This window comes from Sphaerodactylus townsendi, linkage group LG09, assembly GCF_021028975.2.
Source record: "Sphaerodactylus townsendi isolate TG3544 linkage group LG09, MPM_Stown_v2.3, whole genome shotgun sequence".
In the NCBI taxonomy this organism is placed as follows: domain Eukaryota; kingdom Metazoa; phylum Chordata; class Lepidosauria; order Squamata; family Sphaerodactylidae; genus Sphaerodactylus; species Sphaerodactylus townsendi.
Window position 1 is genome coordinate 29,868,764 of NC_059433.1, and position 27,546 is coordinate 29,896,309.

General features: G+C 50.7%; 1 protein-coding gene across 3 annotated transcripts in view; it reads right to left on the reverse strand.

Annotated features, from left to right (window-relative positions):
- NFATC1 (nuclear factor of activated T cells 1) overlaps nucleotides 1-27,156 on the reverse strand; it is a 171,497-nt gene extending 144,341 nt beyond the window's left edge. For 2 of the 3 annotated variants that reach the window (XM_048508239.1, XM_048508237.1), the window contains exon 1: nucleotides 7,945-8,029. In XM_048508239.1, coding sequence (XP_048364196.1) covers nucleotides 7,945-8,029 — 85 coding nt within the window. Of the gene's footprint in view, nucleotides 1-7,944; nucleotides 8,030-26,599 lie in introns of those variants that run through there. The other variant, XM_048508238.1, reaches the window with a different exon arrangement.
- Between the last annotated feature and the right edge of the window lie 390 nt (nucleotides 27,157-27,546).

Genomic DNA, 27,546 nt, shown 5'->3' on the forward strand with positions numbered 1-27,546 from the left:
CTTATGTATAAAAGGAGATGCCCTACCAATGCCCTACCTTCCTGTTGGCCTGTCTCACAGCCCTATCCTAAGGAGGGGCCAAATCTGGTGCTGGCAGCTGTGGGCGGTATAGAAGTCGAAGAAATAAATAAATAAATTTGCCCTTCCCGGGGCACTTGCCCCAGCGAAGGGGTGTGTCCGCCAGCGGGCCCTCAGTCCTCCACAGCAGTGGAACTCTCCCAGCATCGCAGCTGCTGGCATAGTAGGGGCATGCCCAGGGGAGGAGTCAATGCGAGTTGGCTTCCACCCAGTGGTGTCGCGCCCACGAGGCCAGGGGGGGGCACGACATTCTGGGCAAAGCAGCAGAGGAGGTGTGGCCATGCCATCAAGGGGGCGTGGTGGGGGTGTTCTGGGTTGTGGCGGGGGCAGGTGACACTGTGGGTGCAGGGCACGCACATGCCCCGGGCGTAGTTTCTCTTTGCTCCACCTCTGCTTTCACCTAGCCACTGTCCATTACATTGGTGGCATAAATCCATTAAGTCCAACTTCTTTTTGATGGCATAAGTCAATTAAGCCTGGCAGTGGGAGACCTTTTTGTGTTTCTGGCCTCCCCACGCTGCTGGAAAACCCCCTTGAGAATGGTGAGGCAGTGCAGCTGTGGCGTCATGTCTGGGGACCAGATCTTTGGATGGGGTTTTCCGTCAGCTGTAACTTACTCTGACTGGCAGCAGCGTTGTAGGTCTCAAGGAGAAGTCGTTCATAACACCTATTACCTGATCCTTTTAACAGGAGATGCCAGGGTTGGACCTGAGATTTACATCATGCAAAGCAGATGCTCTACCAGTAAGCTGTACATGCTCTCATCACTAACTTTGAATCACTGTGTCCCTTTCACAAAACAGGCATTATTTAACATGCTAGTAATAAGAACACAGATAAGATTGGACACTAAAGACCATACTGAGAAACTAAGTCAGGAGTCCCCCGTGGGGTATCCTTGGGTGCCATGGTGCCTGCCAAGTGTTTTTAGAAAGTGGGTGGGGTCAGGTGAGCTTTTGCCTATTGGATATTTGATTGGCTGCACAGATGTTTTGGCGGCAGCCACTTTGTGGTTGTCTATGCCTCCTGCAGCACCATTTTGTGCTAGCCATTTTGTCACCATGCTCACCTTACTGTGTCACAATTCTAAAGATGCCCATCAACTCAAAAAGACTGGGGATCCCTGAACTAAGTTATTTGTACGTCCCCCTCCCGCAGTAGTCCAACAAAGAGATACCTTAGAGAGATATCTCTCTAAAATTTCCACATCTACCTGCAAAAGAGATGCATGTTTCTGCTTTGGAGATGACACTGGAATCATGCATAGAAGATATGGAAACCACTTGAGATTGAGCACCCTTCATCAGTATTTTCAATAACATTCAAATCTGTCTTAAGAGAGGCTCAGTGCAATCCCAAGAACACTTTCCTAGGAGTAAGTCCCACTGAACAGACCTGATTGTGATTCTGAATAGACCTGCTTAGGATTGGTCTCCATATTATTCTGAGTTGCAGAACATGTGCAATGTAGTGAGACCCGTTTCCTTGCCAATGTTACCCAAGGGGAGAGGTAAGAACCACTCCACTGCACATGGAGCCCTTGGTGAGACTCTGCTTCTGGTCTTGAAAGCAGAGAACAGGCCAGTCTAGGAGACGGAGGCAAGAGCGCAGGTCTGGCTCTGTGTTGTAGTTGGGACAAGGGGCTCACCCATGCAGGCATGCCATAAACTTCAGCTACTTGTGCCCCAGACTGACCAGACCCTGAAGAAGAAGAAGAAGAAGAAGAAGAAGAAGAAGAAGAAGAAGAAGAAGAAGAAGAAGAAGAAGAAGAAGAAGAAGAAGAAGAAGAAGAAGAAGAAGAAGAAGAAGAAGAAGAAGGAGGAAGGGAGGGAGGGAGGGAGGAGGAGGGAGGAGGAGGAAGGAGGAGGAGGAGGAGGAGGAGGAGGAGGAGGAGGAGGAGGAGGAGGAGTTTGGATTTATATCCCCCCTTTCTCTCCTGCAGGAGACTCAAAGGGGCTGACAATCTCCTTGCCCTTCCCCCCTAAGAACAAACACCCTGTGAGGTAGGTGGGGCTGAGAGAGCTCCGAGAAGCTGTGACTAGCCCAAGGTCACCCAGCTGGTGTGTGTGGGAGTGCACAGGCTAATCTGAATTCCCCAGATAAGCGTCCACAGCTCAGGCGGCAGAGCTGGGAATCAAACCCGGTTCCTCCAGATTAGATACATGAGCTCTTAACCTCCTACGCCACTGCTACTACGCCACTGTATATTTGCATAATATACATTAGGCATAATGCAAAAACAAGGAAAAATCCTAGAATGGCTTCAGTCTGACAGAAAACAGTCCTTTTGAAATGCTACTTTTTATAGCTCAACAGTATTATTAAGGAACTCATCTCCTAACCTTTCCTGAGCTCTTCTTGATACTCTTTCTTTCTAGATTAAATTAAGGAGCAAAAGTTGTAAAGAGCAGATACCTACACAGGAGAATTTAACACTTGCAACAGCAAAAAAAAGAAAGAAGTGAAAAACACAAGTAAGATGCCCAAAGGGTGGAAGGGAGGGACAAAGGAAGGCAAACATACAATGGAGAAAAATATTGTGTAGAAAATGTGAGCAAAATTCAGTCTTACATTGAAGCAGAAAGGCCTAGTGGTAATTCCTCTACTTTGATTCCATTACCATCTATATAGAATACAAAAAAAGTCTATTGGGCAACACTGGTTTCTGGGGTTATTGATCCTCTGGAGTAAAACAGCACTAGAATCCAATTAGGCTTTTATTTGTTCTTTCTCATTAATCTTTCAAAGGCAATTTCCATTTCATTGATTTTCCATCTATTTCTAATTATTATTTACTTCAAAGATGGTAGCTAGCACTGGTACAAATCACATCCCAATGCGAGAAGAACTAGAACGGGTCTGAGCAGCCAATCTCAGCCTGCTAATATCAGTCACCAGCGTTTCTGGAAAGAGAAAGACTCAATTACCCAGCAAAACTACAACAGCCACACAGAAACATAGTGCACAAAGGAAAGAGAGCTGTTCTTACCACAAGTGGGGAAGCCACTTCCTATTTCAAAGAAGCTCAGAATAACTTGTGCTTCCCAGGACTGGTCAATTACTTGGATATTTTCTATTAGCCTTTTGAAGAGTTAAGTCTGAACAGCTAATGGGCACCCTCTCAAAGCATCACACATCCAACAACAGCAAAACCCTTTTGTGTCTGGCAACTTTACAATGAGTCATTTCCTTAACAGGCTAGTGTTGACCTCCAGAGAGAAGATTCTACTGTATGCCAACAATCACACCTATACTTATCCTCTCCCATCTTGAGAACTAGAAATTATTTTAAAACATTTCTAGAAACGTTTTGGGCAATTCATCAGCATGAACCTTCAAAATCCAGAGCCGCGAGCTCTTATCACAAAAGAAACCGTGTGCAGAATTTCCGCCATTCCGCTTATAACACACGCTGGGTAGATATTCCTACATATCAAACCCAGCTCTCGCTTTAACATGTGCTTCATAATTTTCGAAATAATGCAGTTGCTTTCTTCAATATTTCTGTATGAATCAAAGAAACAAACAAGTCAAGGCTTCCTAACTTCCTTCATATTCAATGTTTGTTCCCTCCCTTCCCAGGAGGCGTGTGCCCCAGGCAACGATTCTCCTCTCCTTACACACTGAGATCCGGAAAAGCTCTGCTAATGATGATGGCTGAATTCCCAACACAATGTAATCATCACTAGCAGTGCGTGTGCAAAGGAGATGCCAAGCCTGTCGCTTTGGCAAGGTTGCTTAGCCCCCGTTCTTTCTTGTTTACTAGCAATTCTCAGCTCCGCCTAATATTCAGACCTGCTACACGAAACCCCGTTTGTGCAACACGCTACACAACATAATTCCGGTGGCTCTGTCAGAGGCTCAGCAATACTTTAGGCTGATTAATATGTCAGGCACCATTAATATGTTCAACATTCTATACAAATTGTTTTGCCAGATGCCTTCGCAAAAATGGCTGCTTACCAAGAGATATTCATTATACCATAGGGGCGTGTGTTTGGTGTGAATGGGACAGCTATTAACATCACTCTAACTTACCTCTAACCATACATCATGAAAGAGATAGCAATTCTTGAAAACACCATTTATTTATAGTGTATAAAGGAGTATTCATACCTATATAAATAGTAAACAACTCCTCACCAATTATATTTAGCCACAGAAAATGTCCTTCCACAGTCATTGAGAGAGAAAGAGTCAGGAGAGTGAGCAGACTTAGCCCAATTCATATTTTATTCTAGCTCTGTCACCACCACCTGGGCCAGTCCTCAGATAGAAAATGTTTAAAGGCTTTGAGTTGTGTTTGTTTCTCCTCTCACTGCTATTAGAATGCAGAATTTCCCAACTCCGGGAAATACGGCGCTAGTGAAATACCATGTTCAGATAATAGCCATGGGATATCTTGGTTTGGTTCCTCAGTCTCCCTGAAGAAAGTAGAGTTGGCAGGGAGGAGTACATGAACCAAATCTGGTTGGGAAACTAATATGGTTCACCAGATAAGAGTTGCTCATGTGGAGGAGTGGGGGTTCAAACCCAGTTCTCCAGATTAGAGTCCACCTGCTCTTAACCACTATACCAGGGGTAGGGAACCTGCGGCTCACCAGATGTTCAGGAACTACAATTCCCATCAGCCTCTGTCAGCATGGCCAATTGGCCATGCTGGTAGGGGCTGATGGGAATTGTAGTTCCTGAACATCTGGAGAGCCGCAGGTTCCCTACCCCTGCACTATACCATGTTAACTCTCAGCATAGCAATCTGCTGGTCAGCCCCAATCCCTTCTGCAGCATCCAAAAGAGACATAGGGCACAATACGTGTCTTTCAGATATTGTCTCAGGAATGTCTTGGTATGCGTGTCAGGGAAATGCGTGTCAGGGAAAATTCATGCAGCTGAATTTCTCTATTCAACAGTAGAGTACCCTATTGCTTAGAGAAACATGTGGTCTGTACATATAGTGAGCTGGGATTTGGGTCCAGCCACTACCATCCAGGAAATGAACACTGCGCTATATGCAGATCTGATGCCCAGACAAGGAAACTAACAGTAGGTTATGTTGTCTGTCATTTTAAAGTCATACTCGCAACTGGGTCATATCACCAATCTAATACAGGTGTTATACAAGAGGAATCATCACCACGATTTTTATCTTTTATCTTCTCTTTTGGAAAGAAGGACAGAAAACATAAGAAAGACAGTTTTAGCCAGTGTGTGATGTAATCACTAAAGGCCTCAAACAAAACTGCATTTAAAAATACCATAGCTTGTCAAATTTGGAGCAACATTGATCCCCACATGAAGGATGATGTCTGCTATAACCAGAATCTGATGTGACGCAATGGAACTCTGGCCAGATAAGTGAACAAACCAGTATTGCCGAGTAAGTTTCATGCGCAAATCGAAATTCACATTCATGAATTACCACCAATTCATTGGTAAAAGGCAGATGCAAAAACTTTAAACCCAAGAATTCAAAGTATTCCCCTGACCTGGATAGCTGGCCCAGGTTAGGCCAATCTCATGTCATCTCAAAAGCTAAGCAGGACCAACCCTGGTTAGTATTTGGATGGGAGACCATCAAGGAATGTCAGGATCACAATGCAAAGGCAAGCAATGGAAAACCATCTCTGAACATCTCATGCCTTGAAAACCCTATGGGGTTATCACAAATCGGCTGTGACTTGATGGCAAAAAGGAGAGAGAGAGAGAGAGAGCTATAATCTAGCAGAGGGAGCTATGCTTAAACATACTTTCTACAATGAGATTTAGGATTGCTTAATGCTGTATGGAATCTCTGGTCACAGCACACAAAACGGTATGCATTATCTCCTTCAACTGTTGGGTTCTTCTATAATGCAGACATGGATTTCAGCATAGCAGACATTTCTGTTTCCAAATAATCCTGGAGGGCCAGGCATGCTAAAAAGGGAACAAGCATTTGCTCTCTCTCCTTGCCCAGTGAAACTACACGGGAAATGTCAACATAACCCGTGTCCCACATCTGATTCACACAGCTCCTCAGGCATTTGTTGTTCACGCAGTACTTGTATGTGCAGTACACCAGCACGTACAATATTTACTCAAATGCAAGACTTTTTGTCAGACTCTGCCAGTTGGGGGCCAGAGTCCAGGAGGAGTTTGGTTTCCGCACGCTTGTGAGCTATATCTCAGCAATGGAGAGAAAGAGCAAATTCCTTCACTCCGGTTCCCCCTCTTCCTGTCCTCTAGCTTTGAGGAGAAAACCTGACCTCTTCCTCCTTAAATGTCTCCAGGTAGACCGTATGAAGTAATACCTGGGCAGAACTTTCCCTGTGCTGATATCAAAGCCCCTTCAGTGACTGGCCTCCCAGCCAATGGGCTGCTGTCCTGCCACCCTCTCCAGCCTACCATTTCCCCTCCAAGTTGTTAAAAGCTCCTCATCCTCAGGGCCAGGGTCCATCCCATTCTTCCCCAGGCTGTTTTGGGCCTACTGGGCCTTTGAGTTGCTCTAGTGAGTCCCCAGAGGTTGTCCTTCCCTTTTTCTAGTCTCCCATTGCGACCCACGGTCCCCTGCTGGAATTGCCTCTCCTTGCCTCTCCCACTCAAGTCTCTGGCAGCCAAGAACAGTTGCCCGAAGATCTTGCCACTTGGATGGGGCCAGCTAGCAGTGAAAGCTGGAGTCTACCTGGCACCACCACAGCAGGTGTGCTGGGCTCCTCCGAAAGAGATTAAGTGTGTGGCAAGAGGAACTCTAGCCCCAGATATCAATTAATGCAACTACACAACAATTAGGAATGCTGTAAAGCCTTATGCTACTGTTGGGGATTAGAACCCCAAAAATCATTTATGTTCCACACTGCCCTATATGTCACAACACTACACAGAACGTCTCCTCTTAGTAGCTGGGGAAAGTGTGTCCCTACTCCCTAGCCATGCTACTTCCATACCCACCATGTCGTTACTGTCTCAACATTCAAGTGACATGTTTTGAGAGAGCCCATCCCCAAGCTGAACCAAGTGGCAAGAGCTTTTCCCATCATGAAATATGCCTTTGCCCCAGAGGTCTCTTCCTCCTGGCAAGCTGTTGTACTTGCAGGAGCATTTCCAAAAAGGGCTGGTCTTGAAGTCCTCTTCCCTTGTCTCTGGACAATTGGTTCCAGTCTCCTTATCCCAGCTGATCTTTCCTTTGCCACTCCACAGCTGCACAACTCAAGGAGTCACATAGACTCAATGTGGAGACTTGTGAAGTCACCAGGCCCTGCCACATTTCCACAGAATCTGTGTTGGGGATGCTGGAGATCTGCCAACATTTTAGCACCACTTCTCCCTCCTTGCTGTAACCGATTTTATTAATATCTCGCTCTCATGCCGTTTCCACCTTTCAGTTTCTCCCCAGCTGCTTGCACCCGCACGTGTGAACGTTAGGATGCCACTAGAAGGGAGAGCGCTTGAAAAGGTCTCAGCGCTGTTGCAAGCAACTCTTGCTTCCCTTTCAGTTCCTGGAGCGGAAATGCAACTTGGGCGACGCGTGTAAAAAAAAAAAAGGCATCCAAGGGAACGAGGAACGGGAGGAAGGCTGTGGCCGCTGGTGAGCTAGTTGGATCAGTCGATCTAGCGAGAGATCAGCCTGGCAAACTGGCCAGACGGCTCCATATGAGCAGGCGAAAGGGGCCAAAGGGACGGAGGCGCCTTTCATCCCAGCGCAGGGCGGCGCTTCGGGCTCCTTCCTCCGGCTCAGCCTATTGTGGCCATCGCTGTCGCCCAGCCCCAGAAGAACCGCTATATTTAACGGGCTGCAAATAAGCGCTCCCGTCTAACCCTTCCCCACCCCCACCCCCAGTTCCCCTGAGCCCAACCCAGCGGCTGCCTGAAGTCCGCTTGCGCACCCACCTCCGCCGCCGGCGCCCTCGTCGCTCTGGTTAAACTCGAAGAGGAAATCGAAATCAAACTCCGGGGCTTCCACCAGGCCGGTCATGGCTCGGCCGAAGGAGCAGCAGCAGCAGCGCCCGCGGACACCTCCTCCCGCCCGGGCGCGCTGGGAAAGTTGCGGCGGATTTTCCCAAGGCTCGTGCGGCTGTGTCCCCAGGACACCTGTTGCGCGCCAGCTGCAGCCGATCCGCTCCCGGGGCGGGCTGGGCAACGCGCTGCCGCTGCCCCCCGCCGCTCTGCAGGGCAGGGTCTGCGGACCACGCTGCCCACGGACCTTTTATCCGGACGGGAGGGTTGCTGCAGGTCCCGGGAGGCAGCGACAGCCCCTCCTGGGTGGTGCGTAACGTGACCCTTTTTGGCGAGCGCCGCGCGCTCTCTTATCTCTCGCTCCGGGATCCTCCCCGTCCCTTTGTTGATCTGCACCCGGAAACATCAACACTCTAGTTGCTCTGCTCTGCCCACCTCTCACTGGTTCCTCATTTTAAAATAAACCCTGCCTGCTCGAGTTACAGGCCAGCTGGGTGTGCTGGCTCTCTCTTAGGCACTGTCCTCTCTTCTCCCCTGGCTGGGCCACCTGTTTGATGCGATGGGGGGAGGAGGGCTGGCGTGCCAGGCCGAATGTGGTCTCCCCATTTCCTTCCCATCTACTGTTTACTGTCCCCGCCACATAGCATACAAGGGTCTGGGAGATTAACAGTGTTGTGGTTACCTCACAGTTTGGCAGTAGTGCACAGATGATCCCCACAACTGACACATAAAAGGCTAGAGCCCTGGAAGGCCCTGCTTGATCAACAGTGCGTGAGGCCTACAAGACAGAGATGTTCTGCCGGATCTTTGGTTGAAGCAGCTACAGTTCTTTCCCATCTTGCTGGCCTCCAGATCTGCTTCTCTTTCCCTGCCCTCTATAGTTGGAATAGCTTATGATGGGTGGGAAGAGGGGGGGGGGAATTAGGCTAATTTGGGGCCTGGAAATGGCACCTGAAGTAACGTAATTGTGTCACCACCTTTCAGAATTGTTATTGCTGTTTATTTATTAATGTTTTATTTATGCTTACTATATTTTATAGGGAATGTTGTACTTTGTATTATTGTTGTATGTTAGCCGCCCCGAGCTCGGCGCCAGCTGGGAAAGGGCGGGACAGCAAGCCCAATAAAAATATTTCACCCGCCACATACTTGAGAACATAGCCTTGTTCTTCATATTCGTTGTGGGAACACTGCTGGCATAATGCCACTGGCGCGGTTGCAGACATGACTGCTACCTGAAATATGAAATGGCTGTCAGTGGGTCAGGGCAAAATTGCACATGCTACGTCATGGAGACACAATGGAACAGAGGCCTATGATACAAGATGAACTTCTTCCTGCCAGTTTGCCAGAGGTTGACTTATAAAAGCCAGGGAAAGGCAGTGAAAATCAAAAACACAAAATAGAACAAGCCCCCCCAGCCCCCGCCCCAAAAATCAGTTGAAATTGGGTGCAGAGTGGAGAATCTGGAGAATTGTTCAAAAACAGTTATCAATATCTATATTACATATTCAAACACCTTTCAGATCTTTCTATAAGTCATTGACAAATGACATATCAATTAATCTCTAACAAACTTATCTCACAAAATGACCACCTCTAGAGTTCTTTGAGGAGCCAATGACTTAACTGGTTTTGAAACAGGTTAAATGTTTAGAGCAAATGTACTAGTCGGATCCAAAATGCAAAAAAAAAGCTCTGGTTATGAGAGGAAAGCTTAGGAATTCATTAGAGAACTCAACTAGCCACACCCCATGAGCCCAAGTTAGCCCTGCTTTACTTTCTAAAAGAAGTAGTGGAGGGATTATCACAGAACGGGGGAGTAGGGGCCAACAGACCCTTATGATTTGATCACTATCACCAAAGTCATCCCACGGAAATGGGTCCAGACATGCTCCAAGAAGACATACAGGGGCCTAAAGTTGCAAACTCTTGAAATTAAAATTTTTGCTGTCTGATGCTTAAGGTACAGTGGGCAGAAGCACATCTTGATGGTGAAGTTGGAGAAAGGGACAGCACTTTGGATAGGTTCAGAAACAGGATACCAGACCTCTGTTCTGCTATAGTGTACAGCCTTACCAAACCCTTCACACCACCTCTAAAAATAGCAGGTAGTGGAGTCAAGAAAAGGTTTTTGCTGTTCTAGCATCTGGTTTGTAAGAAGCAAACCCAGCCAGGGGACATTTTTCTTGTCAACCAGCAAAACTCCAAATGCCATCTCTCCATCTCAATCCAGTAGTGAAAATACAACCCCCCAAATATGCCGCATTAAGGCAGGTTATACCACGATTCCCTGCGAACATCCATTTTTATGGACTTCTCCGCATGCCTGACTAGAAGAAAGTCGAGCTTTGGGATCTCTCCCGGCTGTATCAAAGAAAAACCCAGATAATTGAAGAAAATACTGATTATTCACAGTGGAATTTATACAGATTGAAGAATAAAAAGATTCCGGACAGCTGTGAAGGTCAGAAAAGCTGATGAGTCTTTTATTTTTCTTGGAAAAGCATGATAAACAACCATCATGCCACAACATCCATTTTTATGGTTTGTTTATTACTAATAATTGTAATGCCTTCTGATGTATTTCTTGGCACAAATAAAGGACCAATCCTGGCTTTCTTCCACCACATTTGAACAGGAGGTGCTTCAGAAGAGCCCAAGAGATGCCATCTTTGTAACCGATCACAGAGAGTATTCATTCAGAAATAGCTGCCTGCACCACAGAACACTTGACATTAGAACATTTTATGATTTACCCCAAACTCTACATGAAGTCAATTTATGATGGTGCCCCCTTAGTGTCCTCAGAATTCCATGTATTTACAAAACCAACAAGGTTGGAGCCTCCATCTATGAACTCATAAGATGCTTGCTGAACAAATGCCTCATAGTTTTGAAGTAACAGCAGCATGTCCACCCACCAGCTGATTCGCAGAAAATCTTGGGATTGTGATATATTCCAAGGAGTGTGATATATTCCAAGGAATACACATCATAACCTTGCCTGAAAAGAAACAAGTCTAGTCCAGGTTAGTTCCTGGATGGGAGACTTCTTGGGAATCCCATCTAAGCCATCAACTGCTATGATCAAAAAAAGGTAGGACTGAATGAGCAAGTTCTCTGTCTAGCACATGAATAGACAGCTACATTTTTACCTGCATTTTTCCCAGGTTATGATTTTTGTCATTTTACAGAACCACGTGAATATAAAAACTCTTCTCAGATAACACTTGTTCAAAAAAAATTTGTCTCTGCATTTTATGCATTGCCATGTTTGTACAGATTAAATGCCTGCTTTTCTTGATTGCTCTTGAACTGCTACAGTCCTTATAAGGAGTGTGGGAGTTGCTGTTATTAGTCAATTACATCCACACAACTATTTATCTCAAGGAAGACAGCAGTTACCCTGAAGTTCAAGACCATCTATTCTTCTGGGATAACTGGAAACGACTGCTGAATTTTCTACTGATAACTTTACATACAAAAGTACTACTAGTGAAATACAACCCATTCAAAAGCATATGCATGAATGATAGTATTTTTTTAATTGTCCTTTTTTCCTTTGCTCACAACAGCCTAGTCATAAGCAATGAAAGCTGAACAGGAACCCAACCCTCTTGTGTGAATACTTCTGATGGGGGGTGGGGGGGGAGATTTTCGGATCAATTCATGTGACCAGTTTCACAGACATTTTATTAAGTTCAACTGACTAGATGCATTAATCGGTTGGCATGGACAGAGAAATGTTAACAATGTATTTATTTCTAACCCACCCACCCCCCGCAATTTCCCTAATAGGGATCCAACAATTTATCTATTTCTACACACACACACACACCATTTTACCTAATAGGGATCCATTTTCCTCTCCTCCATTTTATCCCGGTGGCAACCATATGAGGTAAATTTGGCTGACACTGTGACTGGACCCAAGGCCATTCAGTCAACTTCCAAGACAAAGTGGGCATTCAAACCTGATCCTAGATTGACACCCTAACCACTGCACAATACTGGAACTGTATGATGAGTGGAACTACTCCATTAGGGAATTTTATTCTGAGTTAAGAAGGCGGTGAATAAATTTCACCTGTTATAAACTGATTGTATGTTGAATAGTCCTTCCAGAAAAACACATACATGCATTGGAAAACTTGAAAAACCATACTGTAGATGAACTCATCTTACACAAGGTAGGTTCACTTTGGAGTATTCCTAAGAACAGTCAAATTCACCAAATTCACTTACAAAATAAATTATAGAGTTCCTGTTTCTAAGGAGCAGTTGCATGAATTAACCCTTAGTGTAGTCTAGAGGTACAAAAAACTCAGGGATGTTCCAATTAAATATTGTATCAATCATATCCCCCTTCAGCCTTCTGGAGCACTTTTTATTTCCTGTACAAAATAAGTAAGGAAAACTGTTTCCTATCAGGTGATAAATGTTTACTTTTTTTGCATACACTTCACATTTCCTTTGGAGGCACAAGGAATGGTGAGAAACGGGTTCAGCTCAAAAGGACAGCACAGCCATCAAGGAAATGATAGGGTTTGTATTTCACTCCACCCACTAGACAACAGCCTAATTGCCAGAGGTTTCCAGTTTCCCAGAGCATGCTGATTCTAAAGCATCTTCTTGGCCAGTTGACAAATGATGAAGCCTTCGAGATGAATGGCGGATGCCAGTCTGTGTCAGCGGATGATTCTAACAATGTGCTTGCATCCAGCCACAGCTGACCCACACTACACAAAACACAAGCTATTCAATGTATGTCACAGCCAACCCCCAAGTTAAGGGGGAGGGGGAGCAACTATGTGCTAGGAAATGCCATGTTCATGCATCACAAAGTACCAAAAATCTCCTCTCCCCTAACAACAAACCATGCTGTGTTCCAACCACGATCAAATTGATCATGGACCTCAATTTACCCAAGTGAACCTGTGAGTAACATCTTTAGTCCTTTAATTTATAATGGCGTATCAGTTTGCAGTGCCAGCATGATAGCACAGCACAGATAAGACTATGAGACTAATTTGCAAGCCACAATTAAACTGGCATTGCTGGTTTCAATTACATTCATTCAGCTTATTAGGTCCATTTTTAATCCCACCCTTCTTCCAAGCATAGTGACACAAAGAGAGAGAGAGAGATTGGCCCAAAGTCTTCCACTGACTGAATGGGGATTTGATCTTGGGTCTTCCCAGGTCTAGTCCAACACCCTAACCTCTGTACTACATTGGGTTAAAACGAAGTACTCTGCTTACAAATGAATTTTAATAACAATAAACAAATTATAATATGAATTTGTCTCCTCTGTCCTTCAATGATCTCTAGTCTTTTCAGGGAAGGGCAGAGGATCTTGGCTATTATTAGCCAAGAAAGCCAACTGGTGTAGTGGTTAAGACCTGGTGAACTCTAATCTGGAGAATCAGGGTTGATTCCCCACTCCTCCACATAAATGGCAGACTATTATCTGGTGAACCAGATTTGTTTCCCCACTATTATGTTCCTGCTGGGTGACCTTCGGCTAGTCACAGTTCTTTGCAATACTCACAACCCCACCTACCTCACAAGGTGTCTGTTCTGGGGAGGAGAAGGGAAAGGAGTTCATAAGCCCCTTTGAGTCTCCTTACAAAAGGGAAAGGGGGGTATAAATCCAAACTTTTAGTATTATTACCACAGATTTAGTTCCTGTATCCACCAGTGCCACCATTTTAAAAATACATCAAAAAGAAGTTGAAAACAAACATTTATTTGTTCACAAGTACTATTTCACCATGTCCACTGCTGGATATGGCCCAGTCATTGTTCTATGGCTTTTTTTCTGTGACCAAGACAATTCAGGAGATGAATAACTACTATGGTGCAATGACAGAGCAATATTCAGCAAGAAGTGGGTGTCACCCATATTGAAGATCATACGCAAATTGGGTAATCAAAGTTCAGGATTATGACGAATCAGAAAAAGTAGGATAGATCTCATGAGCAACCAACCTGATCAGTTGTCCAGTATTCTCTAAAGCAGGGGTCTGCAACCTGCGGCTCTCCAGATGTTCATGGACTACAATTCCCATCAGCCCCTGGGGCTGATGGGATGGGGGGGGGGGGGGTGGGGGGGGGGGGGGGTTGGGGGGGGGGGGGTTGGGGGGGGGGGGGGGTGGGGGGGGGGGGGTGGGGGGTGGGGGGGTTGTGGGGGGGGGGGGTGTGGGGGGGGGGGTTGGGGGGGGGGGGGGTGTGGGGGGGGGGGGTTTGGGGGGGGGGGGTGTGGGGGGGGGGGGCGGGTGGGGGGTGGGGGGGGTGGGGGGGGGGGGGGGGGGGGGGGGGGGGGGGTGGGGGTGGGGTGGGGGGGTGTGGGGGGGGGGGGGGGGGGGGGGTGGGGGGGGGGGGGGGGGGGGGGGGGGGGGGGTGGGGGGGGGGGGGGGTGGGGGGGGGGGGGGGTGGGGGGGGGGGGGGGTGGGGGGGGGGGGGGGTGGGGGGGGGGGGGGGTGGGGGGGGGGGGGGGTGGGGGGGGGGGGGGGTGGGGGGGGGGGGGGGTGGGGGGGGGGGGGGGTGGGGGGGGGGGGGGGTGGGGGGGGGGGGGGGTGGGGGGGGGGGGGGGTGGGGGGGGGGGGGGGTGGGGGGGGGGGGGGGTGGGGGGGGGGGGGGGTGGGGGGGGGGGGGGGTGGGGGGGGGGGGGGGTGGGGGGGGGGGGGGGTGGGGGGGGGGGGGGGTGGGGGGGGGGGGGGGTGGGGGGGGGGGGGGGTGGGGGGGGGGGGGGGTGGGGGGGGGGGGGGGTGGGGGGGGGGGGGGGTGGGGGGGGGGGGGGGTGGGGGGGGGGGGGGGTGGGGGGGGGGGGGGGTGGGGGGGGGGGGGGGTGGGGGGGGGGGGGGGTGGGGGGGGGGGGGGGTGGGGGGGGGGGGGGGTGGGGGGGGGGGGGGGTGGGGGGGGGGGGGGGTGGGGGGGGGGGGGGGTGGGGGGGGGGGGGGGTGGGGGGGGGGGGGGGTGGGGGGGGGGGGGGGTGGGGGGGGGGGGGGGTGGGGGGGGGGGGGGGTGGGGGGGGGGGGGGGTGGGGGGGGGGGGGGGTGGGGGGGGGGGGGGGTGGGGGGGGGGGGGGGTGGGGGGGGGGGGGGGTGGGGGGGGGGGGGGGTGGGGGGGGGGGGGGGTGGGGGGGGGGGGGGGTGGGGGGGGGGGGGGGTGGGGGGGGGGGGGGGTGGGGGGGGGGGGGGGTGGGGGGGGGGGGGGGTGGGGGGGGGGGGGGGTGGGGGGGGGGGGGGGTGGGGGGGGGGGGGGGTGGGGGGGGGGGGGGGTGGGGGGGGGGGGGGGTGGGGGGGGGGGGGGGTGGGGGGGGGGGGGGGTGGGGGGGGGGGGGGGTGGGGGGGGGGGGGGGTGGGGGGGGGGGGGGGTGGGGGGGGGGGGGGGTGGGGGGGGGGGGGGGTGGGGGGGGGGGGGGGTGGGGGGGGGGGGGGGTGGGGGGGGGGGGGGGTGGGGGGGGGGGGGGGTGGGGGGGGGGGGGGGTGGGGGGGGGGGGGGGTGGGGGGGGGGGGGGGTGGGGGGGGGGGGGGGTGGGGGGGGGGGGGGGTGGGGGGGGGGGGGGGTGGGGGGGGGGGGGGGTGGGGGGGGGGGGGGGTGGGGGGGGGGGGGGGTGGGGGGGGGGGGGGGTGGGGGGGGGGGGGGGTGGGGGGGGGGGGGGGTGGGGGGGGGGGGGGGTGGGGGGGGGGGGGGGTGGGGGGGGGGGGGGGTGGGGGGGGGGGGGGGTGGGGGGGGGGGGGGGTGGGGGGGGGGGGGGGTGGGGGGGGGGGGGGGTGGGGGGGGGGGGGGGTGGGGGGGGGGGGGGGTGGGGGGGGGGGGGGGTGGGGGGGGGGGGGGGTGGGGGGGGGGGGGGGTGGGGGGGGGGGGGGGTGGGGGGGGGGGGGGGTGGGGGGGGGGGGGGGTGGGGGGGGGGGGGGGTGGGGGGGGGGGGGGGTGGGGGGGGGGGGGGGTGGGGGGGGGGGGGGGTGGGGGGGGGGGGGGGTGGGGGGGGGGGGGGGTGGGGGGGGGGGGGGGTGGGGGGGGGGGGGGGTGGGGGGGGGGGGGGGTGGGGGGGGGGGGGGGTGGGGGGGGGGGGGGGTGGGGGGGGGGGGGGGTGGGGGGGGGGGGGGGTGGGGGGGGGGGGGGGTGGGGGGGGGGGGGGGTGGGGGGGGGGGGGGGTGGGGGGGGGGGGGGGTGGGGGGGGGGGGGGGTGGGGGGGGGGGGGGGTGGGGGGGGGGGGGGGTGGGGGGGGGGGGGGGTGGGGGGGGGGGGGGGTGGGGGGGGGGGGGGGTGGGGGGGGGGGGGGGTGGGGGGGGGGGGGGGTGGGGGGGGGGGGGGGTGGGGGGGGGGGGGGGTGGGGGGGGGGGGGGGTGGGGGGGGGGGGGGGTGGGGGGGGGGGGGGGTGGGGGGGGGGGGGGGTGGGGGGGGGGGGGGGTGGGGGGGGGGGGGGGTGGGGGGGGGGGGGGGTGGGGGGGGGGGGGGGTGGGGGGGGGGGGGGGTGGGGGGGGGGGGGGGTGGGGGGGGGGGGGGGTGGGGGGGGGGGGGGGTGGGGGGGGGGGGGGGTGGGGGGGGGGGGGGGTGGGGGGGGGGGGGGGTGGGGGGGGGGGGGGGTGGGGGGGGGGGGGGGTGGGGGGGGGGGGGGGTGGGGGGGGGGGGGGGTGGGGGGGGGGGGGGGTGGGGGGGGGGGGGGGTGGGGGGGGGGGGGGGTGGGGGGGGGGGGGGGTGGGGGGGGGGGGGGGTGGGGGGGGGGGGGGGTGGGGGGGGGGGGGGGTGGGGGGGGGGGGGGGTGGGGGGGGGGGGGGGTGGGGGGGGGGGGGGGTGGGGGGGGGGGGGGGTGGGGGGGGGGGGGGGTGGGGGGGGGGGGGGGTGGGGGGGGGGGGGGGTGGGGGGGGGGGGGGGTGGGGGGGGGGGGGGGTGGGGGGGGGGGGGGGTGGGGGGGGGGGGGGGTGGGGGGGGGGGGGGGTGGGGGGGGGGGGGGGTGGGGGGGGGGGGGGGTGGGGGGGGGGGGGGGTGGGGGGGGGGGGGGGTGGGGGGGGGGGGGGGTGGGGGGGGGGGGGGGTGGGGGGGGGGGGGGGTGGGGGGGGGGGGGGGTGGGGGGGGAAGAAGAAGAAGAAGAAGAAGAAGAAGAAGAAGAAGAAGAAGAAGAATTTAGATTTATACCCCACCTTTCTCTCCTGTAAGGAGACTCAAGGTGACTTACAAACTCCTTTCCCCTCCTCTCCCACAATAGACACCTTGTGAGGTAGGTGGGGCTGAGAGAGTTCTGAAGAGCTGTGACTTGCCCAAGGTCACCCAGCAGGAATATAGGAGAGCAGAAACGCATCTGGCTCACCAGATAAGCCTCTGCCACTCAGGTGGAGTGGGGAATCAAATCCAGTTCTCCAGATTAGAACCCACCAGCTCTTAACCACTAACCATGCTGGCTCCACCAGATGTCAAACCTTTAGAAATAAAAAACTAAAAAGAAGCACTGCAGCTTCGGCTAGCAAGAACAGACATGCAAGCACATCTGAAATGGGGACAAGGGATCAGAAATGTTATTATGGCGCCACCTTTGCATATGGAGAAATCAACATGGAGTGTGGAAACCTCCAACCCTGGAGGTTCTCTGACCCCAATTCATCCCTTTCTCTTCAGTACTTTTCCTAATGAAAATGTGGAAAATTATTTTCTGTTCATTGCATCTGAAGAAATGAGCTCTGGCACAAAGTGAATGCTGGAATAAATGTTAGTCTTTAAGGTGCTTCCATTTAATGTTATCACAATAGACCAACAATGGCTACCCCTCTGGACATCTTAGGATATCCAAGATCATATTTTTGGTCACACAGATAATACAGGAGGAACAGAAGAGATACACTGAGAGCCAGAAGTCTTGAACCCATGATAAACCAATGAAAATACAGATGCACTTACACCAGGTTCAGACAGGCTGATGAAATCTCAAGACACAACAAATGAAACCACTGCAGCATAAAGTGCCACTGGGACTCCAGAGAATGTTTTAGGCACCACGATGCTTGTGATAACATCAAAAGATTGAGGGATTACAACAGAAGGAGGGAGGAGAGACAGAGTGATAGTAATAACCAAAGTATTTCAGAGGTGGAGGAGCATGAAGGGAAGAAGTTCTGGACAACGCCAGCACAAAACTGCAATCTAGAACAGCACCTCTCTGCAAGGCAAGTGAGTAAGAGACATACAGTGACACAAAATGAGTTTGTTCCACATGTAATTCTCCTGCGGCACTTTTACAGCAGCAAATGTTATTTGAAATAACTTATAATTATGCAAAACTATTCTATACTAAAAAAAATGAAGGTTGATCACTCACTGGCAGAGAAGGCATGCCTGCAAACAGCTACGCAACTACCAGAAACTGAACAAGCCATGCACATGCGAATAGACTTTTAAGTGGAACAACATGCTAACATGTCTTTCCATGATTAGTTTTCTTTTTCTGATTTAACAGAATGCAGCCACAGGATGCTCAGAAATGTGAAGGAGGGGACACAGAGGGCTCATTCTCCTTTTATTGTTTCCTTGATGAAAACCACCACCCCAAAGCTGCATTTGCTGAGGAAAACTTACAGATTCTTATACACCACCAGCATGTAGCTCACAAGCCAAACTATTAGGCCTCAAAAATTATTTCACAATACAAACACACACAGATAGCAAAAATAGAACATCTGAGCCTCTGGTAGGTTACTGTACAGGGCTAGTTAGCTATTTTTCAATTGGTGGTTCACAGTTACCAGTTGAAGGAAAATACAGATTATATTTTATAATGTTCTGACTTGGGTCTAGTCTCCACATATGTAGAATGAGACAGAAGATCCTCAAGGTAGTAGACTCACCAGTAAGACCTCCTATGGCAGATGGTATTTCTGAATGCTCCAACACACAAATAGCTCTCTGCAAGTAAACAATTAGTGTATCAGGGAGAATGCTACTAACACGGCCTACCCATTGGTATGCTAATTTTCTTTTTGCAAGGGAGACATGCAGAGGAACATTAAAAATGTGGGTTCCCACCTGCAATCTGAATTGGTGCAGCCTAACCACCTCGTTTGTACCAACCAGAGTGGTGGGCATCCACCCACAAGTGGATCTGGTCATCTGCATCATCCATACACATAATGTACATTTGATCCAAAACCTAAAGCAGTATAGAAGTGGCCAAATTGTTACCACCAGAGAGACAGACACCAGGAAATCAACACCCCACAATGCTTGTGGTAAGTTCCACTGGGTAAATAGTTGCCTATCTTCATCTAGATTTTTAAAAATTATCCTCATGTGATGTCTTCCCGCGGGCTCCATTTGAGTGTTGAGGGGCAAAAGATCCAACATATCATTTCTATGGCCACAAAGACTTCTGCCCATGGGACACAAACTTGAGGCTACCCATTCCTGAAAAACCGCTCCCTTCTACACACACGCAACTGGAAAATGGAATACCAGCTGAATACAGGCCTGGATCTTACAAAATTTAACCAGAACACACACTAGAGCAGATTTATAGCATCTGAGTGAGACCTATTTCTGAATTTTGAAGTTTTCCTGTGCAAAGGGGTACCAGGAGGACACGCATAGGGTTGGCACACATATAATTCTGCCAGGTCCCTTAACAATGGCCCCTTCTGCACACGCAAAATAATGCGCTTTCAAACCACTTTCACAACTGTTTGCAAGTGGATTTTGCCATTCCGCACAGCTTCAAAGAGCACTGAAAGCAGTTTGAAAGTGCATTATTCTGCATGTGTGGAATGAGCCAATATGTTACAATTATAACTGCCTAACACATCGGCCTGGGTTTGTGCTGCCACCTTTTCTCTCTTGCGCATACATTACCCCCCCCCCCTTCCCCTTCATTTTAGGAGGTTACCATAGCCCCATGTTATATTTGTGTTGGTGTTAATGTTAGAGCCATGGCTAAGTCAAACCAGACTGTAAAACAACTTCTAATCATGGCTGTAAACTGTGGTTTGTATTAACCATGATTAGGGAAAATTCTGATTTACTTAATGTTGAACCATGGTTAGTTCTAAAAATGAAACAGATGGAAAATCTTGCAACTTTGCGGGCGGGGGGGGAGAATAAGGGGAGGAAGATCAGACAACGTTACATCTGCAGTGGGTCACAGAATTCAATTAAATGTGAAAATAAAAGACAGGTTTTATTTGTAGCTACCTAAAACAAAACCTTTGAAGAACATCAGTCAAAGACCAGAATAGACTTTAATGAAATATGACTGGAGTTGGGCAAACAATAACTTCAGAACAGCATTGGTTTTCTATTATTGATGTTGAATACACTGCGACATTTTAAATGCAGCAAGTAACCTGTCAAAAACTTTCAGAAACCAACTAGAATTTTGGGGTTTTTTTAAACACACTGCGATTTAGCAATGACTCCAGGCAAACAACTGCAGCATGTATCCTGTCCTTAATTACAACTGGAATTACAAGAGATTTCAACGAGCACACTTTTACTTTCACTCGCACTCTGTCTGCTATTACTGCTAATGATGGGAACTGCTAAGGAACTGTGTACACTATCAATTCAGCGATAAATATTAATGCATGGCACAGCTTCACCACCACAATGAACAAATCACTGACTGAGGCCCCTTCCGCAGTTGCAGAATAATGTACTTTCAATCCACTTTCACTCCACTTTGCAGTTGGATTTTACTGTGCGGAATAGCAAAATCCACATGCAAACAGTTATGAAAGTGGATTGAAAGCACCTTATTCTGCATGTGCGGAAGGGGCCTGACAGGATACAAGGGTTCTTTCTTCTGACTCAGTTCTGCTTCAGTTCTGCGCTTTTTCAAATAGCAAGCACCCCAAATCAAGCTTAGAATGTTTTGAGTCTCCCTAACATTGCATTGCTTATTATAGAAGTTGCTTCTGCATAAGGAATTGCATGAAGGGTGGTAATGTATAACGTGCATGGAGTGATACACATTTGCTTGTGGTGTACTGTGTTGGGGAGCGGCAGCCTGGCACAGCTTTCTGGCAGCATGTGCTCATGCAAGGACAGGCACGCACGCAGGATGATGGACGTCTGCATGGAAGTCACTTACATTAGGCAACTTCCTCTTAAGTGAAAGAACCTAACAATGCAATCCTAAACAGACTTCAAACTTTCTAAGTGAATTAATTGTAATGGACTCAATTGGGTGTCACTCTGCTTAAAATGGAATGGTAACTGTTACAAGCACAGACAGATATTTTGCCTATAGCGGTGGTTCCCAGGGGGTCCCGGCCAGAGTGTTTGAGGAACGTGGAAAAATATATAATAGGTTTGCTAATATGGGGTTTCAGTTTTAAGGAAATGGGTTGCCAAGGGATTTGCGAGTGACAACAATTGGGGAACCACTGGCCTATAGTCTTCACTCACAAGAAGATCAAAGAGCACAGGAACCTAGAGGGTGCTTTAATGAGCCCTGGACCCAGAAGGCTAACACAAGACAGTCAGTCGGCCCACTGGCTCCGGTCATGATCCACACAAAGCTGGAGGAGTCAGCTTCTCCAATGGTTTCCACAATGTTAAGAGCCACTAGCCTTTTTTCTTATCTGACCAAGGATTACTCAAGAGACCTCTCGCCTCACCAAGAAGCCCATTCCACGGATGTCAACAGTCTGCAACTGCCTTGCCCGCGTTTGGGAGGCCTGCTCAGGTTGACGGAGCGTTTAATTTTGGTTAGACTGTTCTGTGTGCAAAGACTGAAAAGTTTACAAACTGCTGACGTTGCATTTCAAGCATTCCAAGGGCATAGCCCTTAACACCATGAGATGGAGTAACTAAAATTACAAGTTGATTGGGAGAGGAGGAATTTGAATTAGAAATGTAGAGTCCAAGCGTTGAATGACACACTTTGTTGGCTGTATTCTACCAAGAACTTTCTGCACCATTATCCCATCTAATGAAAGATGAAAACTCAAGATTTTGAAAATATCCAAATAGAAAAAGGTTAAACGAAACAAGAGTGGCATTCCCAAAACAACAACAACAATAATAACAATGAGTTGGTTTTTATACCCCATTTATCTCTTCTGTAAGGAGTCTCAAAGTGGCTTACAATTGCCTCCCCTTCTCCTCCCCACAACAGGCACCTGGTGAGGCAGGTGGGGCTGAGAGAGTTCTGAAAGAGCTATGACTAGTCCAAGGTCACCCCAGCAGGCTTCATGTGTAGGAGAGAGGAAACAAATTTAGTTCACCAGATTAGAGTCTGCTGCTCATGTGGCGGGGCAGGGAATCAAACCTGTTTCTCCAGATTCGTGTCCACCGCTCCTAACCACTACACCATTCTGATAGCTACTTGCTGGATGATATGAAAAGTGAATACTAAGCTAAGTGCTCTGTTCACCTGGCTCTCAGCAATGCTATTATGTTCTGAACGTAGCACTTGAAAATCCCTGGGGTGACGTGACAGGACTGATTAAATTACTTTACAGCCTGGTTCCCATATTATTAGTTTTTCCACAGGTGACAGAAGGAGGAGGGGCCACTGCTGACCACTGAAAAATACTGTGCTGGAGATCATGGGACGCACTTGGAATACGGGGAGGATATAAATCGAATAATAAAATAATAAAATAAAATAAATAAAAATCACATGGAACCACTGCTGCACTGAGGAAGGGGAACAGGACAGGTTAAATGGGAAAGTTGCAGTTCTGTACACACTTAATTGGCAGTGAGTCCCATTGAGCTGAAAGGGACTCAAGCAACACATTCTGCACTTTAAAAATGTTTCAAAAATTATTTGCCCTTAAATCACAGCTCACTTACGGCAACTCTGTAGCATCTTCAAGGCAAGAGACAGTGGGAGGTAGTTTGTCATTACCTGGCTACCCATTACAATCCTGGTATTCCTTGGAGGTCTCCCATCAAAATATTAGTCAGGGCTGACCATGTTTAGTTTCTGAGCTCTCGCAAGATCACGCTAGCCTGGGGCTATCCAGGTCAGGACATTGAAATCATCACACCCAAATTCAGCAAAGCTTGAAAGTTATAGTGTCAGTATTAGTACTGTTAAGTCATTCAGTTTTTTTGAAAAAGCGATAGCCACTTTCTGGTTCATACTTTTACAGTTCATATTTGTCTGCTGCACTACCTACTATTTTGCCGTATATCAGCACTGCTCTATTGTAGTTACATATCCTCATATCAAATGAGAATGAATTATATTATGTCAAAAACTGATTTATTTATTTTTATTTGTTCTAAAATCAATAAAGGAGGTCTCTTTAACATTAGAATTTAGAATTTGCATGTCATCCGATGAACTAGTTAGAAAAGAAAGCAGACTTATTTATTCCCCAGTTCTAAACACCTTCCACGGAGTGCCATCCTAAATGTGTTAAACCTCAGAAGTAAATCTTAACAAATTCAACTGGGATTACTTCCTGGTAAGTACGCTTCGACTTGTAGCATTACTTGAAACTAATTTCTACTGAGATTATCAAGAATTTCTTGCAAGAGATCCAAAAGTACATTTCAATAAAATAAATAGGACTTGTTTCAAAATGAATCCTATAACTTGGGGCCAGGATACCAGTTGTTCAGGACTGGGGTGCGGAACTTATCTGCCAACTTCAGCAGAATTGTTCTAGACCAGTGGTGGCAAACCTATGGCACGGGTGCCAGAGGTGGCACTCAGAGCCCTCTCTGTGGGCACGTGTGCACAGAGTTCATCATGTGTGGGGGGGGGGAGAAAATCGCCCCCCTCCACATCTAGGCTGGCCTGGGCCGCTGGGCACAACGTGTAGGTAACCCTGTTAAGTGCTCTTAAACCTCACTGATTTTCATGGAAAGAACTAAAGTGTGATCCTTTACCTGGGAGTAAGCTCAGTTGCTGGCAATGGGCTTGCTTCTAAACCCTCCTAGGGTCGTGATTCACCCATTTGAAGCGTTGCATGGTTGCTTCAAAGCAAAGCCACCGACTACCACCAAGCTTACTCCCAAGTAATGCACGCCTTGGAGCCAACCATTTTTTCTAAACTAAAACCTCAATATTCAGGTTAAATTGCCGTGTTGGCACTTTGAGATAAATAAGTGGGTTTTGGGTTGCAGTTTGGGCACTTGGTCTCGAAAAGGTTCACCATCACTGTTCTATACTATGGAGTGGCACTGAAGGTGACCATCCAAGCATGCCTGCTTGAGAATAAGACTACTTGACTTATTTCTGACTTAATATATATATAAGATCATGATGCACATGTCCTCAAATCCCAAGAAGCTCACATTTAATAAGTTTATGGATAAGACTGTTAAGCAGCCATTGCTAGGGCTAGTTATTTCAGGGTTATTTTATGGAAGTCCACAACTCTACTCCAAAACAAGAAATTAGCTTTACTTTTTGGCCTTGGACCCTCACATCTGTGAGACTGCCCCGCTCCCTATGCTCCACCAAGACAGCTCCACTCATCTCAGCAAGGTTTTCTGCTGGAGCAAACTGGCAAATGGGCAAAATCAACAACTGCTCATACACATGCGTTCTCCACTGAGGAGGTCAGGAAAGCTTCCACTCTCAGCATTCCACAAACTGCAAAATTCTATTATTCCAAAGGGCAGCAAAATTGCACAGTACTAAATAATTCAACAGGTTACTTGGATCAATTATTAGGGACTGTGGTCTGCACAACTGGGTGCAGTTTGCTGAAACTAAGATCCTACTGTGTAATTTTTGCGTCACTGAATGTGTCAAGTTAAGGCCTATGCTTTGCTTCAGTTCTGTTTTTAGACTTCTGGGTAGGTCTACAACCCACATTCTATGGCATTGTTTATTGAATGCCCCATCCTGTTGATGGTGCATGATCGCTCTGTGTAATCTGCCTTGAGTCCAAGTGAGAAAGGTGGACTATAAATAAAGTAAATATGTAAGCAAATAAATAGGCTCAGCATGGTTACCAAAGCACATCAGTACGGAATTAAACCATCACACAGGGGAAAGGTTGTACAATCCTTAAGGCTGATTAGGCTGAAGCCTAGGGGCCGGGCAGGGACCAGGGACCCTCAAATTTTGCGGGGGGAGGGGCTTTCTAACAAGTATTGAGTGAGTGAGTGGATGAGGTGGATGAGAGCAAGTTGCAAGGGACACTGCTGAAGTTTGTTTCCAGTCAATAATGTGGGGGAGAGGGACACAGTGGGCCAACAGAGCTGTTGTGACCTCATGCCTCCTCCTCCCTTATTACACCTCCATGAGCAATACAATCTAATTGTGACCTTGATCATGTGTGACTGAGTAAAAGTGTGAATGAAATTCTTCAGGAGAGCCTCCAAATGGATTCAGGGCTATGCACTGCGGTGTACCTTACCAGGGTCAGGCTGTCAACTGTAGTCCGTGAAAGACTGATGTGCAGGAAGGGGCTTGAAGTACCTCAAAGTCTAGGGGCCTCCATTATATTATTACACCTCCACCAGCAATACAATCTAATTGGGACCATGATCATGTATGAGCATAAAACTTTGAATTAAATTCTTCAGGAGAGTCTTCAAATGGATACCAGGCTAGAAACCCCCGTCCATCTTACCAGGGTAAGGCTGTCAGCAGTAGTGGGGTGAAAGACTGATGCGCAGCAAGGGGCTGAAAGTACCTGAAAGTCTAGGGCCCCCGGCCACGGGTTAATACAGCCCTGAAAAGGATTGCTTCACAAAGCTATTCACTCAAGCACCAGTCTTATTTAAAAAAATACTTATTTCTAACAAGAGTCCAATCAAAACAAATGGCCAATTTGTAAGGGGGCCTGTGCGTGATGTCATAGAAGCGGTGGTTCCAGCCATTCCGGAACCCAACATTTCAGCCAGATTTGAAACGCACACTGGCTGCAAGCGGTTTCAATTATAGGGCGTGCTCTGTCGGAACTCATGTTTATGACATTTCATCACAACCCAGCCGACGCTCTTGAATGTTAGCATTTAGTGGCGAGGAGTTAATTCGCCGGGCTGGATGGGCTCTGCACACTGTTAACTCTGGAAAACATTGACACGTACAACACACAGAGGCGGCCCCGCACGCCAAGAACTCCACTGTGTCCTGGGATTCCTTGGGTTTCCGAAGGAGACCGCCCCACCCCTCCGCTTCCTCTCTCCCCCCCCCCACTCCGCTTCCATAAGCATCGCTTTGTTGCACAGCCAAGAGCACCAGGCTCCTGTTTGCACAGCACTCGCCACAGCGCCCACCCCAAAGGACCCCGCTTGCAATTATTCCGATTTTTTCCCCGCTTTGGAGCCTCCCTTCCCCGCCTCCCGCCTTGAGCTCCAGGATCTCCGCCGCTCCAGGCCAAGTTCCGAAAGGGAGAGGAGACACCTATTGGCAGGAAACCCTCGAGGCGGCTTTGGGGAAACACCAGGGGGACACCGCTCGCTGCCCTCCCAGCCGGCCCCTCCTGCTTTTGCGCGCAGGCACATGCGCGCCTGCAGTGCCGGCCGGCCGGCTAGCCAAGCGGGTTTCCCTCGACGGGGCGCGCGCTCTGTCACTGCTTCGCCCCCGCCCCCCCCCCGCCGGCCCCGTTTCGAGAAGCAGGACGAGCAAATGTCAAAGTCTCTGGAAGGGGCAGAAGGCCAGCCAGACGCGTTGCTTTACCTTCCTCCGCCGATTTCATGCTGCTGCACTGGAGACGGCTGGAAAACGCGCCCGAAAGTTTCTCTTTCACCACTTGGCTGTATCTCGAGGTGCCAAGAGGAGTCGGTCCCGAGGGTCGCCGCTGGGCATCCGCTCAGTCCACAGCGAGGCGGAGAGGAGGTAGATCCCCGCGCGCAAGAGTTACGCGCCCAATCTCGGACTCTCCCAAAGAGATGCGGGGTCCCAGCGAGCGGCCGGAGTTGTGGCCTTTCCCCTCCCACTTCGCCAAAAAAAGAGCACTGGAAGCCCCAGGTCGTGGGGACAGAAGGCTACCAAATCTTTGCAGCTGTCCCCAAGGGAGACGGCACTGAAGATGAGCGTGGCGAGGGGCAAGGGACGGGAAGGGGGTCGCAGGGCAGGCACCGCAGCTCCTGCTCCCGAGGAGAAGGGAGCGAGCGCGCTCAGGAAGTGGCTCTCCCCCGCCCTCCCTTCTCCCGGTGTCTGATTCAGGGCTGGGGTTTATTTTGATCAGGAAAGTTTGCAGAGTCTCCAAGTCTCTCTCTGACGCACGGCTGCTCGGTGACTGCTGCCTTTTTAAAGCTGGAAAACACCCCCCTCCCTCCTCCCAGCCCCTCTCCCCGCCCAGAGCCCCGTGATGTCACGGGTCCGGTGAGCTACTCTCAGCTGCCTTGCAGAGGAGCCCGGCCAGCAAGGGGCGGCGGGGGGGTGTGGGAGAGAAAAGGAAAAAAACAAAGCTGGAAGCTCCAAGACAAGCCCTTAGAGCCCCCCCCCCCTTCTGCTTCTGCTGAAGTTGCAGATCCCGCTGACCAAAGAGACCTCTATTCACTCAGGGTAGCCACCTGACTCCTGTGGATCCCAACGTGGGGATCTGCTTATTGGGGTGGGGGGGTCCGATGCTTTCCAACGAGTGAGCTGCAGAGATACATTAATTACCTCTAAAGAAAAAG